This window comes from Bufo gargarizans, chromosome 2 (assembly GCF_014858855.1).
Source record: "Bufo gargarizans isolate SCDJY-AF-19 chromosome 2, ASM1485885v1, whole genome shotgun sequence".
In the NCBI taxonomy this organism is placed as follows: domain Eukaryota; kingdom Metazoa; phylum Chordata; class Amphibia; order Anura; family Bufonidae; genus Bufo; species Bufo gargarizans.
Genome location: NC_058081.1, coordinates 292,481,613 through 292,500,572, shown reverse-complemented (window position 1 = coordinate 292,500,572; position 18,960 = coordinate 292,481,613). Strand labels below are relative to the sequence as shown.

General features: G+C 44.4%; 1 protein-coding gene across 1 annotated transcript in view; it reads left to right on the top strand.

Annotated features, from left to right (window-relative positions):
• The window catches only part of RPAP3 (RNA polymerase II associated protein 3), a 63,594-nt gene extending 44,634 nt beyond the window's left edge, over positions 1–18,960 (top strand). Inside the window, exons 14-17 of the mRNA XM_044277082.1 lie at positions 11,579–11,759; positions 12,790–12,887; positions 14,324–14,424; positions 18,740–18,960. Of these exons, the coding sequence (XP_044133017.1) occupies positions 11,579–11,759; positions 12,790–12,887; positions 14,324–14,424; positions 18,740–18,825 (466 nt within the window). The 3' untranslated portion in view covers positions 18,826–18,960. The remainder of the gene's footprint in view (positions 1–11,578; positions 11,760–12,789; positions 12,888–14,323; positions 14,425–18,739) is intronic.

Sequence of the window (18,960 nt, the reverse complement as noted above, 5' to 3'; positions counted from 1 at the left end):
CTCCCCACATTCCACAACTAACAAGATTTGACCATAATATACCAGACAGAAAGCACATGAGCTGAGAGAAAACCATTTTATTTTTTAAGAGTTAAATAAAAATAATAACAATAAATAACGAACATTAAATCCGTGAATGCTTGGAAACTCTGCAGGTCTTCTGTCAGGTGCCTGGTCACTGATGGTAAGTCCAAGATTATTATTCAATACTGATGTTGTTATAAACGTCTGATGTTATCATGGTGGAACTGTTTTTGATGTTAAGTCCTTTATTCCAATGTCCTGATGTTGCAACAGCAGAAGACTGCACTAAGAAATCCCGATTTATGAGCTTTTGCTGCTCTGCTGCTGTTCTTTCTGAGACATTTTGGAATCCACCACTTTCTTCTCTTATGGATCTTTTCACTTTCCTCCTCTTCCTCGCCGATTTTATCAAGGTCAAAGCAATTTTGGAATCTTCTTAGTCCAATGATGTTGTTTTGCTTGTCCATATCTCCATTATCTTCCTCGCCATCCTGTATCCACTCTCCTTCCTCATTCTCTTCCTCTTCAGGAATGGTCTCTAGACTGGGCCAAAAGACCTCTCCAAATTGAGAAGGCCAGAATGCTGGCTCTGCCTCCTCGACTTTCTTCCTCCATTTCTCATCTAGGTAGTCCTCACTGTCCATATTCAATGCGTACAAACTGCACACCAACACTGAAAATACTCCACTGTCAACTACAACCCTCAAGAGAATGTTAGCTCTGCAGCTCCTTATATAATGTGTCTGATGTCACAATGTCCAAAGAACCAAAGATGGACAGCCAATCAAATTCTCTCTTGTTTGCATGTGGTTCACAATCTCACACTGAACACAATATTCACTTATTTCTCAGAACATCAACAACCGTATAAACACGTGAACAATTATAACCACAAGTTCAGTATACTAGAAAACATATTTGCCCAGATTTAAGTGTCTGCACCTAGAATCTGTCTAAAAAGTAGAGCATATTGGCACAACTTTTTCCAACTTGCTTGAGAAGTGGAAAACGTTTAGTGGGAAAAGGGCATAAAAATTGTAAGCTCATATCACCGCTTTGTATTTCCATTGTTTTGCTCCATTTAAAAAAAAATCATGAATGGAGTCTTCAATGCAGATATGAACAAGCCCTTAGCCAATTGATAGTTGTTATAGAGTAAGGCTACTTTCACACTAGCGTTCATAGGTCCGTTCGTGAGCTCCGTTTGAAGGAGCTCACGAGCGGAGCAGAACGCTTCCGTCCAGCCCTGATGCAGTCTGAATGGATGCGGATCCGCTCAGACTGCATCAGTCTGGCGGCGTTCAGCCTCCGCTCCGCTCGCCTCCGCACGGCCAGGCGGACAGCTGAACGCTGCTTGCAGCGTTCAGCTGGCCGTGCGGAGGCGTGCGGATCCGTCCAGACTTACAATGTAAGTCAATGGGAACGGATCCGCTTGAAGATGACACCATATGGCTCAATCTTCAAGCGGATCCGTCCCCCATTGACTTTACATTGAAAGTCTGAACGGATCCGCTCAGGCTACTTTCGCACTTAGAAATTTTTCTAAGTTATTAATGCAGACGGATCCGTACTGAACGGAGCCTCCGTCTGCATTAATATGATCGGATCCGTTCAGAACGGATCCGATCAAACGCAAGTGTGAAAGTAGCCTTAAAGAGAAGTGTCTAGCTGTGCACCACATCTGGAGAAGATAAGGTGTTGTCTGAGAGCTAAAGTATGTAGGAGCTTTCTTAGCTGAATTCAAAGAATGTGGTCTACATCTTAGTCCCCCCTTGGACCTCATTCTTTCCCTAACGAAAGCCTAGCACAGCTGTCCCCGTGCTTCGAATCCTCTTCGCCAGCTTCCATGACAACCTAGCCTAGTGTATAGCCTAGCATGACTTAGCATGGGAAAGTCAGTCCCTATGGTCGATGATCTCCAGGTGGCGTTGTAAGCAGGAAGGGGGACTAACAGAGCTAAGTGGACACATCAAACAATTAATGCAAATAGCAGAATTAAAGATAAAAGTCAGGAATAGGAAGTAAGTCCTTTTAGGGCATTCATGACCTGGTCATTGATTAGTGTGAACATAAGAACTATCAATACTGGGAGTCTTTGGGCTATACTATTAATGGGTCACTGGGCTAGCAGTATTGGACTGTAACAGCTTTGTTCTTCCTTTTACACACCTCTTCCCCAGCCCAGAAACCTATTTTTACTATCTGAATAAGAATCCATATTCTTTTAGTCAGGATCAGCAGTCACACAAGGGGGAACAAGAAACATTATGGGGGGCAGTATACTAGATAAAATGTCACTTTTATTAAATAATAGGAGATAAAAAATGGCCCCTACAGACAAACAACAAGTAAGACATGTACACACACACAAACTGGTGCAATGGAAAGACCAGTTGAGTAACAAATAGGATGTGGGTGGTGGGCTGGACCAATGGTGGCAAACCGGGCACAACTGTGTCAAATCAGATCAGCTAGCCCTATTGCCTCCCTGCTTGTCCTGGTCCGCCCTACAAAATGTGTCCATGGGACGGGGTCCAAAAAAGCCCCGCAAGGGGTGGCCCCGACTGGAACTCTCTTCCTGTATAAGTGACCCTATTGAGGCCCTGACACAGGGAGAACACAAACCGTCCAGAGGAACGGAAAACACACAATTAGTGAAAGAGTAACCCCACCAACAAATATATCCACTAAAGAGGGGGATAGGGTGAGGGATATACTCATGTGTCCCGACGCGTTTCTTCACAGGATGCCCCAGGATTCATCAGGGGACACGGGGCAGTTACTGCAGTCAGAGTATGGCTGAGTATTTTTGTTTGGCGGCCGGTCACCCCACCACTGCGGACGCCACCACCCTGGGTTATAGCTTGATGGTGGACTCAGAGCCATACGCCGACCGCTGCCAAACAAAAATACTCAGCCATACTCTGACTGCAGTAACTGCCCCGTGTCCCCTGATGAATCCTGGGGCATCCTGTGAAGAAACGCGTCGGGATGGTACGAAACATGTAAGGCGTGTTCTACACCCAAAACCTTCATTATCTTCTGCATCACTTCACCTGTGAAGTGAACACCTGAGTCACTTTCAATGGTCTCAGGTACCCCATACCTGCATACAACTTCGGCCATAATCTTCTTTGCTGTGGTCTTAGCTACCGGGTATGCTTCGGGCCATCCTGAAAACAAGTCATCACTGACCAATGCATACTCCTACATGCCCACCCTGGGTAGTTGAAGGTAGTCTGCAAGTGTTGAAACAGATACAAAGGGCAAGACGTGTGTTTCTGGGGTACCTTAACCACCTTTTCTCACGTTGTTCTGGGCAAAAATCATACATCCTTGAGTATATCTAACTGCTACAGTACTATACCCTGGGGCGTACCATGCGCTATGTACTAAATCACACACAGCAGCTTCTGACTGGTGCGTCACCCCATGGGTTGCCTGTGCCATCGTGGATTAGAGGGACCTGGGAAGGCATAGTTTCCCTTGGAACTGTATTAGGCCTTCCTCATTCGCAGTCCCCCCTTTTTACATCCACTGGTCCCTTTCCGCCTTCCCCACCTGGTTCTGTAAGGTCTTAAGAACTTCTAGCGAGATAGGAGGAGGTTTTTCTGTGACCTCTCCATTATGTTAGCACCGCACAACGGACTGTGTATTTTAGCACAGCTCTGAGAGTAGGGGTAGTAGGAAAATTAAAATTCAATAGTTGTTCCCTTTTGGTGGACGATAAAACTGCAGCCTGCAACTTGCTTCTCACTGGGAACAGTGTTGGCCAGACCCAGGAGTTGCTGCCACACTGCACCACCGCCTGTACTGTCTACACTCATTGGCACTGCTTTCTGGATTACTGAATAACCTGTGGAAATGGTTCTGAATTTAAGCCTGACAGTGGTTGGCTGAGCTTCAGTCAATTAGTACTATGCTTGTTTTTGCCCCAGACCAGTATATGAGGTGTGGTGTTTCTGCTGCACCGCCATCACCCGTACATTTTATATAGTTACACAGTTAGTACAGTTGAAAAAAGGCATACAACCAAAGGATGGGAGGAAAGGTGAATGAAGGTAATAGAAGCATTTCATATCACCCATACCTTCCTCACCATCCATTCACCTACAGAGGGATCTCCTACCACTGTTGGCAAATGGGTGGTGATGGACGGGTACCCTTAGTCAATTATGACAGAGATCTCCGTTAATACCGTGTTTCCCCGAAAATAAGACCTACCTCTAGTTGTGCCTATCGCTGTAATATAAGGCATCCCCCCTGAAAATAAGGCCTCCCCGATTATAAAGCATCCCCCGAAAATAAGGCCTCCCCGATTTATAAAGCAAGCCACCCCAGAATGTAAGGACCTCGCAGCTACGGTACCGTAAGGCGCTGCCACGCAGCTCACTGATTGGCCGCAGAGCAGGCGGTGTGAGGTCTCTTTAAATCAGAGAGCCCGCGCCGCCGCCAGGACAAGCTGCCGCCTTCTTCCGCCCGCTGCTCGCTCTGCCCTGATGGAGTCTCGCAACTTGGCTGGCACGGACACACAGGGGACCGGGTGACAGGTGGGGGGGGGGGGGGAATATCTGATGGAAGGTGGGGGATGTCTGGTGAAGATGGGGGGGGGACGGGACTAAAAACGGTAATTAAAATGACACAGGATGATCAGAGGGGGGAATCAAAATGACACAGGAGGATAAGAAAGGGGTACTAAAATGGTAATCCCCCCTCAGATTCTCCTGTGTCATTTTAATTCCCCCCTCTGATCTCCCTGTGTCATGGAAAAATAAGACATCCCTGAAAATAAGACCTAGCGCATCTTTGGGAGCAAAAATTAATATGACAGTCTTATTTTCGGGGAAACAGGGTAAGTATATGCACTGGGAAAGCCTCTAGCAGATTTACTCAATGTATCAATAGTCCTCATTTCACCCAGCGAAGGCCAAGGGGATTTACCGTTGTGCATACATCTGGCCTGTATGTGTCAGCTAGCCAATTTTTTTAAGTATAGATTAGCACATTAGACAATGCTATTTAATCCAGAAAGGGTGAGAGAAAAAAATGATATGGCATACTTAGATATGTATATATAAGTATACTTCTTTTTTAAATAATAATAGGCTACTTGCCATGCATGCCACCATACGCCTACCCAGTGGCCTACGTTATGCAAACCTTTGACAGAGGGCTCTGGTGCTGTGTAAACAAAGCCTAAATTTATGGGTGAGGGGCCCTCAGTCAGTTTATGGCTGATGGGTCATGGATGGCCCTCTTAGTATGTGTGGTGGTGGCAGGGGACTCTGTAAATCTAGGAGGTAGAGGTGGGCCCCTTCAGCCAGCATATGGATGGTGGTAAGCATACGGTTGCTATTGTTTGGGTGGTGCAGTAGACAGATCATAGATCGATATTAGATAGATTTATAAAGATGGATAGTGATTTATAACCAAAACCAGAGTAGATCTCACACAAGTTTTAAGGTATAATGGAAAGATCTGAACCTGTTCTGTGTTTTTGACCTGCAATGGTTTGGGCTGTCACTGATGGAAGCCACTGGCCAAACATTGACATGTGAATGAGGCCTAAGGCTGGTTTATCCATAATGAATAAGAAGAAAGTAGAGTTATTGCAATCATCTGGTAATACATGAGACATTCATACACATCTTTATTTTCAACAGTATGGCATCTGTCTGAGATGTCTGTTAACATATACGTTTTTTGTGTTGAACTGATGACAAAAACCCAGCCTTACATGCCTGATCCAGCAATTCCATTATATTTGTTGTTCTGTTCATCTAACGGAGCAAAACAACAGAAATATATAGTGGTGGTGTGAACGTGGCCTAAGAGGTGGGTATTTATGTGGGGGAACCATTACTAATCTAAATAACAGCAGGCAATCATAGCTAAGGGATAAAGTACAGTCCAATATACTGGATCTTCCCTGTACGTTATCACTTGGCTATAATAGCCTGCCTGCATTCACTACATACATCACACACTGCACCACATACACCAGTGTGTGATGCATGGGGGGCAGGGTGTGATGGATGGGGGGCAGGGTGTGATGGATGGGGGGCAGGCTGTGATGGATGGGGGGCAGGGTGTGATGGATGGGGGGCAGGGTGTGATGGATGGGGGGCAGGCTGTGATGGATGGGGGGCAGGCTGTGATGGATGGGGGGCAGGCTGTGATGGATGGGGGGCAGGCTGTGATGGATGGGGGGCAGGCTGTGATGGATGGGGGGCAGGCTGTGATGGATGGGGGGCAGGCTGTGATGGATGGGGGGCAGGCTGTGATGTGATGGATGGGGGCAGGGCGTGATGGATGGGGGGCAGGGCGTGATGGATGGGGGGCAGGGCGTGATGGATGGGGGGCAGGGCGTGATGGATGGGGGGCAGGGCGTGATGGATGGGGGGCAGGGCGTGATGGATGGGGGGCAGGGCGTGATGGATGGGGGGCAGGGCGTGATGGGTGGGGGGCAGGGCGTGATGGATGGGGGGGCAGGGCGTGATGGATGGGGGGGCAGGGCGTGATGGATGGGGGGGCAGGGCGTGATGGATGGGGGGGCAGGGCGTGATGGATGGGGGGGCAGGGCGTGATGGATGGGGGGCAGGGCGTGATGGATGGGGGGCAGGGTGTGATGGATGGGGGGCAGGGTGTGATGGATGGGGGGCAGGGCGTGATGGATGGGGGGCAGGGCGTGATGGATGGGGGGCAGGGCGTGATGGATGGGGGGCAGGGCGTGATGGATGGGGGGCAGGGCGTGATGGATGGGGGGCAGGGCGTGATGCATGGGGGGCAGGGCGTGATGATCACAAACTGCACCACATACATTACACACACTGCACTACATACATCACAGGCTGCTGCTGTCACCTTCTGTGCCTCTATCTTGATGTCCGGACATAGTCCTAGTCTTCTTGATGTCTGGGACATATCTGCTGTGGTCCTTGAGCAGCGCGCCCTGCTCTTGTTGGTACAGCCATCCTCGGGAGCCGGCCCCTCCTCCTTTCATCTCCCGCCAGATTCCCCAGCTGCAGATGTCTGTATTGCTGCGGCACCCTCCCAAACTAACCAATAGCAAAGCTCTGTGCTGTGAGGCGCTTTGCTATTGGTTATTGCATGCACAGACTGCGCTGCCTGTGCTGTTCACAGTGCTGACTGTAGTGGAAAAGTCTAAGGGTCCATTCACACACCCGTGTGTTTTGCAGATCCACAAAACACGGACACCAGCAATGCAGCCCCATAGAAATGAATGGGTCCGCAATTCCGTTCCGCAAAATGCGGAATAGAATTGCGGACGTGTGAATGGGGCCTAAGGCAAATTGGTACCCCTTAGACTTTTTCCAGGGAGTAAAATGGCCTGAACAGGCGTCAATAGCGCTTGTACAGGCGTTATTGCAACCTCTGGCACTGGACATATCTTTTCCCATTGATGACAAAAGTAAGTGCAGGGACTATGATGAACAGTGGTACTGAGTGCAATTTAAAGCTAGTATATAAGGAAATGTTTACAGTCTTGTGTGTGTATAGGGGATGGGGGCCTCACTGCAAACTGCTCTCTAGCGCTTGCTTATTCTCCACATTGGTGAGTTTTCTTCTTAGGCTTATACTGCACACAAGATTGCTACATTACTACATGTATGTATTGTAGAGCTGGAACTCATGGCTGAGCAGCCTGACAAGAGCGCTCACCATGCCCTGGAGAGCATCCTCCATAGGCAAATCTGCAAGTGGAGGCAACCAGTCCTGCTCAGGTTGCTTGGCAGGCATCCTCTTGTAGAAGTGTGGGTTTTTCCATAAAAATACATGTCTCAACTATCTGGTAAAAACGGTGTGTATCTAGGGTCCCTTTCATGGGCAGAGATTTGCATATAACAAGCACAGATCAATACAACAGCAAGCCAGTCAATCCATGTTAAAAGCAGATTTTACACTGAGCAGTTGTCGGGGGGTCAACGGCTGCACCGACGATAGTTCATAGCCTTTAATCATTCGCACATCGGTTTGTCCTCAGCATTGTCAGCAGCACATAGCATGTGCTGCCAACAAAAAATCATTTTTACTGCCGCATGAAAAATGTGATCAGAGGACAACAGGTCTTTATTCTTTTGTTTGATCGCGGGGGATTTTACATGGGGCAGTGATAGAGAACCATCATTCCTGCAAATATCCTCTGGATAGGTGATCAGCATCTGATGGTGGGGGTTTGAGAAGGTCTAGGCACAGCTCAGCCCTATTCACTCACCGATCAGATGCTGATGACCTATCAAGAGGATAGTGGTGCCTTGCAGCGCTGGGGCACTAGGTTCTAATAATCAAGGACATCTGCATGAAGTTTGTATGTTCTCCCCGTGTATGTGTGGGTTTCCTCCTGGTGCTCCGGTTTCCTCCCACACTCCAAAGTCATACTGATAGGGAATTTAGATTGTGAGCTCCACTGGGGACATATGGTAATGTCTGCATAAAATGAAATAAAATAGGTCATCAGTTACACCTAGTCTGCACTCCAACACTAATTCCATGTACCATATCCATATCAGGAAAGAGATTTGTGTTGCTATATTTACCAGAGCTGATAGAGTAATGCCCCTACAGCAGGGCTGGCCAACCTGCGGCTCTCCAGCTGTTGTAAAACTACAACTCCCACCATGCCCTGCTGTAGGCTGATAGCTCTGGGCATGCTGGGAGTTGTAGTTTTGCAACAGCTGGAGAGCCGCAGGTTGGCCATACCTGCCCTACAGAATACAGTAAGAGCCACCTCCAATAGTATATAATAGAATTTGATTAAAGTGGATTTCTAAGACTTAAATACAAATGCCCTCCAGATACTGGTACATACTGTATAATCTGTCCTGATACCAGATTGGTGGGGTCTACAGCCTACCAAGCACAGGGCTGTACATTGTATACAGGTTGTGCTTGGTATTGCAGCTCAATACCACTCACTGTAATGGGACTGAACTGCAGAAAGGCCATGTGACTGATGGATGTCACAGGCTGAGGAAGAAACTTTGGCGCTTGCCTGAGCACCGCGGCCCTTTCAAATAGCTGATCAGCAGGAATTAGCTGGTGTCAGGCTTTCACCAACCTGATATTGATGATATATCCTGAAAATAGCTTATCCATATCTAAAGGAGTTTCTTTGGGCTTTGGTATCCTCAGGATAGGTCATCAATATCAGATCGGCAGGAGTCCGGCACCTGCACTCGGATCAGCTGTATGAGGAGACGGTGCGCACGTGCCGTCTCCCTTCTCTCTTCCTATTCGCTGCCGCTTTGCCATAGACATAGCAGCAAGGGAGACGGCACATGTACACTGTGTGCTCCGTCTCCTCATACAGCTGATCATCGGGAGTTTCGGGTGTCGGACCCCTGCCGATATGATGTTGATGACCTATCCTGTGGATAGGTCATCAATATTAAAAGCCCAGAGAACCCCCTTAATGCTTTATTTACTTAGAATAATAAATTAAAAACCGAGGAGCTGATTTTCCCTAGACATGACATTTCTTTTAAAATAACTTTTGATAGTTATGTACATGCCTTATCTTCTGTCTTAATTCCAGTAGTTATACATATTTTCAGGTAATAGATCCTATTAGACTATTATAAGCCATTATGCTGGACAGCAGCTTATTTTTGTGTTCATGCCATAGAGGGAATATTACTATAATTTGTGTATTATTATTATTATTTTTTTATATATATATCTTAAACGTGAATATTATTAGAATGCTGTTTTTGGCATTGGATTTGTAGTGTATTGTATAATTGCCACAATAGAACAACTTGAAAGTCATTCACATGGATCATCCATTTAATTAAATCCATTTATGCCGCGGTGCAGTCTGTGATTTTGCTTTGAAGTTCAGGAATGCCCCTTTTTGTACTGAAAACGACGGCGCTTTTATTAGGCACAAAAGCTATAGAAATTGCAAGCCCGAGCGCTGCATTTAGATCTTATCTAAGACGTGTATTATTATTTTCCATAGAAGACGTTATGCCAAATGAATATTTTATTATTGCTTTACATAACCAGATGTAGCTCATGAAAAGCAGAACCTGTTTACCAAATCCCAGAAATCTCACCTAATTCTGTATTCTCACTTGTAGCCTTTGTACCGCCTGTGATGTCCTATTCTACCTCTACAGCCGTCACTTGCTGTTCTCTGCCATCTGAAGGCCTTTTAATGTGTATTTGTCTTTTTTTGCTTTGACTTGGCTGCACATAGTCTTCCATTGCATTGATGTATTTGTTATGACTGGTGCTTTGTCCAGAAGACACATCAGTTTTTGGAAGCATTGCATCGTGCACTGTACCCATTAACCTGGCGCTTACTTTTAACCCCTGCTTCCCATCACTTTCTTAAAATATTACAATGTCTTTATGGCATTTGGTCCTTACACTTTCTTTTTCAATTTATTAATGTCACTGTGAAATGAATTGACAAAACTTCCCCAAGGATAGCTGGATATTTTGTGCTGATTTTAATCATGGGTCAGTGGGTGCTTTATGGGGTGGGGTTTGCATGGGTTTAGTAAAATTCTTCAGCATGGACTGTCAGAGATTGTATTTTAGCCCAAATCCCTTGAATAGGCAGGAGATGAAGTACCAGACACAGCCCATGGACAAGCGTTATTGCTCAGCAGATAACCGGACTTGTCCCCAGGACCACATGCTGAAAGAGTGCCCTTTTGGAATATGCTGCTCTGGGGTGCATCAGCAATTTTTATTTTACTTTTTTTTTAACTAGAAATACAGTATATACCGCAAAAGCATGCTCTCCCACACTTTTCAATGCAGAGGGACACAGTGAAAAAAAAGTGTACTGCGGAGTGCTTATTCGTGTTATTTTTTTGCAATGGGAGTCAATGGTCAACATACGCCTCAACATGCCTGTACAGAGGTATACGTCAAGGAATTTATGGACTGTACACCTGTGACGTACCTCAAAAAACAAGATGGGAACAATCGAATATGTATGAAGAGCCCCGACTCTTTTCGCCAGATGTCAGGGGAGACAAGGATCGGCTGTACTGAATACGTTCGCCAGATACTTTTGTTCCCCCAGGAGATAAGCCTTTGCCAGAAGTGTCCGGCAGCTTTCTGCTCTCACCCCACGCGCAGCACATACGTGCTCAACTGAACCACATGTGTATGAGGGGTCAGGAGACGGCGCTTGTTAAGCTGGCAGCTATTCAATGTGTATGGCCTACATTACACTCCATAATGGATCAGGAGGTGGGGAAAGGGCTATTGCCTTAGGAAAGACCAGGTGACAAGAAAAGGGGGGACCCAGACCAGGCAGAAACAAGAGGCCAGAATTTCTATATGAAACAACTGTGGGTGCTTATTGTTTAAGTGTATTAAATAAAGAATTATAAAAATAAAAAAAAAATGAAAAATCAATGACCGTGGAAGGATTATATAATGACACAGGATTATTGTCAAATATTATGTATTATACTGTTATTATGCATACAGTCAGGATGTATTAAAGCTTGCTATATAAAGACATTATTAACTTTGTCCAGTGTAAAATGTGATGTTTGATTTTATTTAGGAATAACCTCAATAGCAGCGTTCCAACTCTGACCAGACCAGCACAAATGGAAAAGGATCGGCCTGCATTATCTCCATCAGTGGACGGTGACGTTCCAGGAGTTCCTGCAAATTCATTTCAGCTGGAGTCAGATATAAGAAGACTGAAAGGGAACCCAGATATATTATATATGTACTTAAAGGTAGGAACTAACTAAATGTCTTAGCTTTTTCTTTATGACTGGCTGAGTAGAACAAAATCTGGACATATTGGAGGGAATTTATCTTGAAGGGAATATATAAAATCAGTTTGGCTTGAGACTGTGTTTCTGTACTTTATGCCACATCTATCAAATGGCACATGTTTGATAAATTTCTAAAAGAGAGTTAGACCAGCACCTCCAAACTACGTATAAAAGGCAATTCAGGTGCATAATACCATGACTGCAGAGCAAAAACAAACACTTCATATTGCACAGACAAATGCAAGACTGTTAGTGTTGGTCCTGTCTGATAGAAGCCACCTTGTTGCTGGTAGATGGGCCCAACATATTCTTGATCAAAAATATGCGCAGAGAGCTTCTAATTCTCATATAGTAAGTACAGCAGTAATGTTAATTTTCTTTTTGCATGCTTGCGGAGTGGATAGCAACCTCCTGGTGTGACAAAACAGCCCTATTTTTAAGTGGGGACCAAATTGATAGGCAGGGTCAACACAAGTGGGCAATACCATTATACCACTCCAGCAGAGCCCAGTACCACAGTGCTTCTTAAAACACTGCCCCAGCAGTACAAAATACCTCCCCAAAACCTGTCCCTCTCTGTTGGCCAGGGCAAACTGCCACGTTCTGTTTTTCTACTCCAGTTGCCATAGGGATGGCAATACAGTTAAATTCAGATGTCAGGAATGGAGCGTCAAATCACTACTTGCCATGGCTGGCAGCTGTGAGGAAGGTCAGGTGGCCCACAGGGCATCGGCCCACCGGGAAGTTTCCCCGTAGTGTCTAAGGCCAGTCCTCCCCTGCTATAGACTTTTAAAATCTAAAGGATAGCTTCCTCCTCCCAAAAACTTGCAATATAATGTTTAGATATACACATACTATATTACCAATTTTATAGAAAACAAATAAAGCAATAGATATGATTTCTTATGTGTGTATGTATGGTGTACATATATAGTAACATCTACTGATTTTGAACATATGTAATATTTGCTTTATGTCTGATTTTTAGCAAATTGAGCCCTTGCACTACAAGAATCTGTTTCATAAAGCTTTAGATCCAGATGTCTTCAATGAAATAATCAAAATTCTACGACTTAAATACATTGAGTAAGTAAAGATCAAGTCAATCGTTTGTGCTCTGAGCTTCTCCTTATATTAAGGTTCCATTCACATGTCCACAAGTGTTTTGCGGTCCGCAAATTGCATTTTGCGGGCCGCACATGGCCGGCACTTTTAATAGAAATGCCTTTTCTTGTCCATGTCTGCGGACAAGAATAGGACATGTTCTATATTTTTGCAGAACGGAATTTTGTGGCCCCATTGAAAATGAATGGGTCCGAAACCATTCCGCAACGTTGCCCAACGGACCAATTTTGCGGAAGTGTGAATGGGCCCTAAGGCAGATATGTCATTATATATCATTTTGATGTATTTTGTGATGCACTACCTGGCTTGAACAGTGCCTAATATTAGGGAGGAGAAAATAGATTCGTACAAATTTACTAGTTTATTAAATAGAGTTTTTCAGCTGTAAATAGCTGTCCCCACTGCTTGAATGGCAGGGACCGACACCTTGCCCTGGCAACACCTTGCCCTGGCAATCTTGTGCTTGCTCCACGTAGAGGCTCTGTTGCTGATACTGTAGTAGAGACTGTGCATGCACGGCTACACGTAAGGCCCTCTTGCTGCTGATAAACTGTATTTGATGAATGAATTGATTAATACAAATTGATTTTCACATCCCTATTCAATATGTATGCAATTAGTGTTTTCAGTAATCTGGATCCACACAAAATCTTTATGGCAACATTGCAGAAGGGGGGACATGATATCTTCAAAACGTCTGAGGGTTACACCATTACACCTGTTGGTCCTGGTGGACATGGGACATGTGCCAGTCCTAACCGAAGAAGAGTTCGGTTTCAAGTTTTAAAGGGGTTTTCCACTGTAACAATCAATTACCAAAGTTGTTCAACAAAGTCACACACTACTTCGTTAACTAACCTCGACTCATCGGAGCCCACACATACTAATACTGTATGGAGATAGATCTCTGTACAGTATTAATCCAAAGTTTTGAACCAAGCAACTTTGGATGCATCTGAAGCTTGCTTCTCTCATCACTATTCGTGTGCATGAGGCCTAAGACTGTTGGAAAACCTGCTAAACCATTAGCGTAACCTGTAAGTTTAGCCTAAATCAGAAGCAGTCGGGAGATTTATCTATGCCCTGTGCAGTTAAAAGAGAAGTTTGACTGTGCCGATGTCATGGTCATTGATCCGCATAGCAGCATATACAGTCTCCATGTTTAGGTGAACACAAATATGAATAAGTCGATTTTCCATTAACTTTGTTGGATACCAATGACCAGCATGACATTCTTTTTAGCTACCAAATTAGAAAAATCCACCAGTGTTTCAAGATTCAGCACTGTAAATAATGAAAAACAGAAAATAAATTAATAACCAGGATTTTCAGTAAGTTTAATACTGGTATCTTATAAACATTTTTTTATACTTTTTTTTTTTTTTTTCCCCTCTAAGGAATGAAGACGCAGAAGTTGTGTTGGAGATTTTACAGATATTTTCTGAGCTTAGGAGATTTGATATGGCAGTTATGTTTTTGTCAGAATCGGAAAAAGAAGGTACGTTCATATAGTTAAAATCCGTGCTTGAGTTTTTACAATTTCATCATAAAACTATATAAATATATTGTAAAATAAGATCTGAAAATTAGCATGATTATTAATTTTGCCATAAACCTGTTTATTATGCTCCTCAGTAGTAAGTGAAGTCCACTTAGATGATGTTACTAGACCCACCCCTCAATGTTTCTTTAGAGAAGGTACCTTTTTTATTTGTGGGAATCCTGTTCAATCTTGAATCCCACTGGATTTCTGAATGTAGCATAAAGGGGTATTCCCATCACAGACATTGATGGCATATTGCTAGGATATGCCATCAATGTCAGGTGCAGGTGGCACATTTTTCAGCAGTTTTTATTTGTGCATAGGGCAGTAAATGTCTAGTTTGCAGTTCTTTCAGACATGGTGGGGTTGGGTGGAGACTAGCTGCCATCCACTGAACACACAAAGTAGAAGAGAATCTCCATCTTTACCCTCTCAGAAGTATGGTCCTAGATCATTGAGGACATTACAGAGAGTTACTGACTTGTGGTTGTGAATTTAGCACCTATGCTGATATAGAAGTCTATGTAGCTGAGCAGTCTCTTTAGTCTCTCTCTTTGAGTGCCATCATAGCTTATGCTCCTGCTCACTCCTCCCCTCTTCGTAGACTTCTATTGGCATGTGTAATGTGTTCTTCTTGAAGAGCTGCTCCTGTCTTGAGTTGGAATGTAAAGGATTTTTTCAAGTGAAAAACAATTAGCAAGGAGGGTTGAGAGGGGTAAACGGCTGGTAACATGAGAACTAGACATAAAATACATTACAAAGTTTCTTGTTGTTGCTTGTACTATTGATTTATGTAAAGTTGTGTGATAGTACAGTTACTGAATCAAGAAAATTATCAACGGTGATCCCTAATAAAACTTTTAATCAGTGCAATTAATAAAGGTCCCTAAGAATGTAACAGGTCAACAAGGAAAAAATACAATAGGAGTGCTCAATGACACTCAAACATGATGGTGCACAGCAGCACCTAAAAAAGTAGTCAGTAGTCCTACCATATCGTGGTAGTCCTCTGGACTTCATGGATACACAACTGGTGGTATGATCCTGAAAAATCAAGGCAGGTAACGGACAGGTACAGAAAGGGGCTCTAGATCCCTAGACAGCCCTAAGGTACGGGTGCTATGCTGGCCCTATCGTCCTAGCCACGGAGCACCCGTCCTAAAAAGAATGACCCCGTCCGGAACCTTGTCCTCAAGCTACTTGGCCCTAAAGTGCCCTAGTGCAGCTAGTCCCTACATGCATGTTTCGATTTACTCTAATCAGGGGAAACATAACAAAGATTGGATAGGAAAAAAGACAAAATCCAGAAGGGCATAAGAAGTATGGTCTAACAACATAATGTACATACAAATAGGTACTGATACATAGTGTGAACAATGCCTAAAAGATAATCAAGGCTATTATATTGGAAGTGGCAGCCTAAGATATAGGCTCCACTACACTAATATGCTGAGCCTATACAAGTGCTGTAAGATATGGGGCACTTGCCATAGTGTGGGGGAACCTTGTGATAGAAAGTCACCTCCAATCCGGTGGGCCTGAGCACATACCGAGACAGTAAGATAACCTGTCTGCAGGCGGCCTCCAGCAAAAATAACTAATGTAGGGGACCGGCAGGGAAAAAGGGGGAAAGTGATGATGATGTCAAATGAAACGGCTAAAGCACAGCTGTTCATTCAGTCCTAGGGGGGACACTGTACGTAACGTGTGAATCCACCGGGCTTCATGTTGTAAAAGTGTACGGTCCCGGTCGCCCCCACGTGAGAGTGGTGGGACAACTTCAAGTCCGATGGCTTTAAGACTTTTGGGGTCACCAGAGTGGTGGTCATGCACATGATGGGACACAGCCGTATCCCCTCCTGTTCATAATGTCCCCCAGGTGTTCACCAATACGTCTACGCAGTTCCCTCTTTGTTTTGCCTACATATTCAATAGGGCAGTCACACATGATTTTGTAAATGACTCCCCGAGTGCGACAATTTATAAAATCCACAATGTCAATATTTGCTCTTTGAGACGTAATTGTTCTGAGAAATCCGAGTTTGTTGGCCTGATCAGTCAGAAAAATGCATTGAAATGCCGGACCCGTCTTTCCGGTGTCATCCGGAAAAAAAGGAGCTGCCATTTCTTTCTTTTTTACCTTCATGCGCAGACCGGAAGGACTGATCCGGAATTCCTGTATTTTGAATGCCGGATCCAACACTAATACATTCCTATGGAAAAAATGCTGGATCCGGCATTCAGGCAAGTCTTCAGTTTCTTTTGTCCGGAGATAAAACCGTAGCATGCTACGGTTTCATCTCTGTCCTGATCAGTCAAAAAGACTGAACTGAAGACATCCTGAACTGATTGCTCTCCATTCACAATGGATGGGGATAAAACTGAACAGTTCTTTTTTGGTATTGAGCCCCTAGGTCACAACTCTATGCCGGAAAAAAATAACACTAGTGTGAAAGTACCCTTACAAAAACACTGGCCTATTTTGTTAATGGATCCAGATGTTAGGGATAGCATCCACGATTATCCACAGATAACCTTTAGGAGAAGAAATAGTCTGCGGGACATTCTGGTACACAGCCATTCCAGTCCAGCTCTAAATGGTGGTTCTTGGCTACATCGAAAACCCTTTGGGTAGCTTTAGATGTAGTGTCTGTGTTGCCTGTAGTACAATACAGACAGGCAAAATGTTTTACAGTATCAATCTGCAGCGGTCCTTTCCAATTAAGGATTTTATAAACTGTCGCACTTGGGGAGTCATTCACAAAATCACGTGTGGCTGCCCTATTAAATATGTAGGCAAAACAAAGAGGGAACTGCGTAGACATATTGATGAACAGGAGGGGATACGGCTGTGTCCCATCATGTGCATGACCACCACTCTGGTGACCCCAAAAGCGTTAAAGCCATTGGCATTGAAGTTGTCCCACCACCCACACGTGGGGGCAACTGGGACCATGCACTTTTACAACATGAATCTGCTATGGTTGTTGTATGTTTTCTTCTGTGCAAAAGCGACTCTAGGTCTGGGTCACCTTGAACAGTTTACCTGTTATATCAAATCGCCACTCAATGCCCTTCACGTCCAGTGCTGTCCTATATCCAGGTCCGCGCGGTTGATGGTTGCTGGGAACATGTCCCGGTTGCCTGGCAACATCCTTCAACTTGGTCGCATGTTAAGAAAGCGTTCCATGTTAATGTCGCATTATGTGGCCTTACTTGATGACGCGCGATGCATCTTGACGCGTAATCAAGGAATTTCACATTCGGGAAGCGTTGTCTATGTCAAGTGCTTGTCGCGCATGCGCAGTTAGCGCTGACAATCTTTCCGACGTCACCGCGCTGCGTCCCAGGCCTCGTTTTGAGACCTGACTTTGATTTAAATTCCGGGCGGGTGGCCGTCTGCAGACAGGTTATCTTACTGCCTCGGTATGTGCTCAGGCCCACCGGATTGGAGGTGACTTTCTATCACCAGGTTCCCCCACACTATGGCAAGTGCCCCATATCTTACAGCACTTGTATAGGCTCAGCATATTAGTGTAGTGGAGCCTATATCTTGGGCTGCCCCTTCCAATATAATAGCCTTGATTATCTTTTAGGCATTGTTCACACTATGTATCAGTACCTATTTGTATGTACATTATGTTGTTAGACCATACTTCTTATGCCCTTCTTGATTTGGTCTTTGTTCCTATCCAATCTTTGTTATGTTTCCCCTGATGAGCGTAAATCGAAACATGCATGTAGGGACTAGCTGCACTAGGGCACTTTAGGGCCAAGTAGCTTGAGGACAAGGTTCTGGACAGGGTCATTCTTTTTAGGACGGGTGCTCCGTGGCTAGGACGATAGGGCCAGCATAGCACCCGTACCTTAGGGCTGTCTAGGGATCTAGAGCCCTTTTCCGTACTTATCCGTTACCTGCCTTGATTTTTCAGGATCATACCACCAGTTGTGTATCCACGAAGTCCGGAGGACTCCCACGATATGGTAGGACTACCGGCTACTTTTTTAGGAGCCGCCGGGCACCATCATGTTTGAGTGTCATTGAGCACTCCTACTGTATTTTTTTCCTTGTTGACCTGTTACATTCTTAGGGACCTTTTATTAATTGCACTTATTAAAAGTTATGTTTTATTAGGGATCACCGTTGATTATTTTCTTGATTCTGTACCCCTTGGTGATTGTGTTATTGATTATCATACAGTACTCATTCCTCTTTTACAATGATTTTGTCTTTTTTTTTTTTTGTCTTTTTCTTTTTTTTTTTATACAGATGTCCGGGCTTTATTTGCCTATGTAGAAAAAGCAAAGAAAACAACTGAAACTTATGCAGCTCTAAAGAAGAAATATGGCGTCTGAGTATAGTACAGAAAGAAAACCTATATATTAAATTGACATTTGAAACAGTCCAGGGTTAAGAAGAAACTATTATCATGCTACCTGAACAAATTCACTGACATTATGTACAAAATAAATTTTTCGTTTGTATTTTTA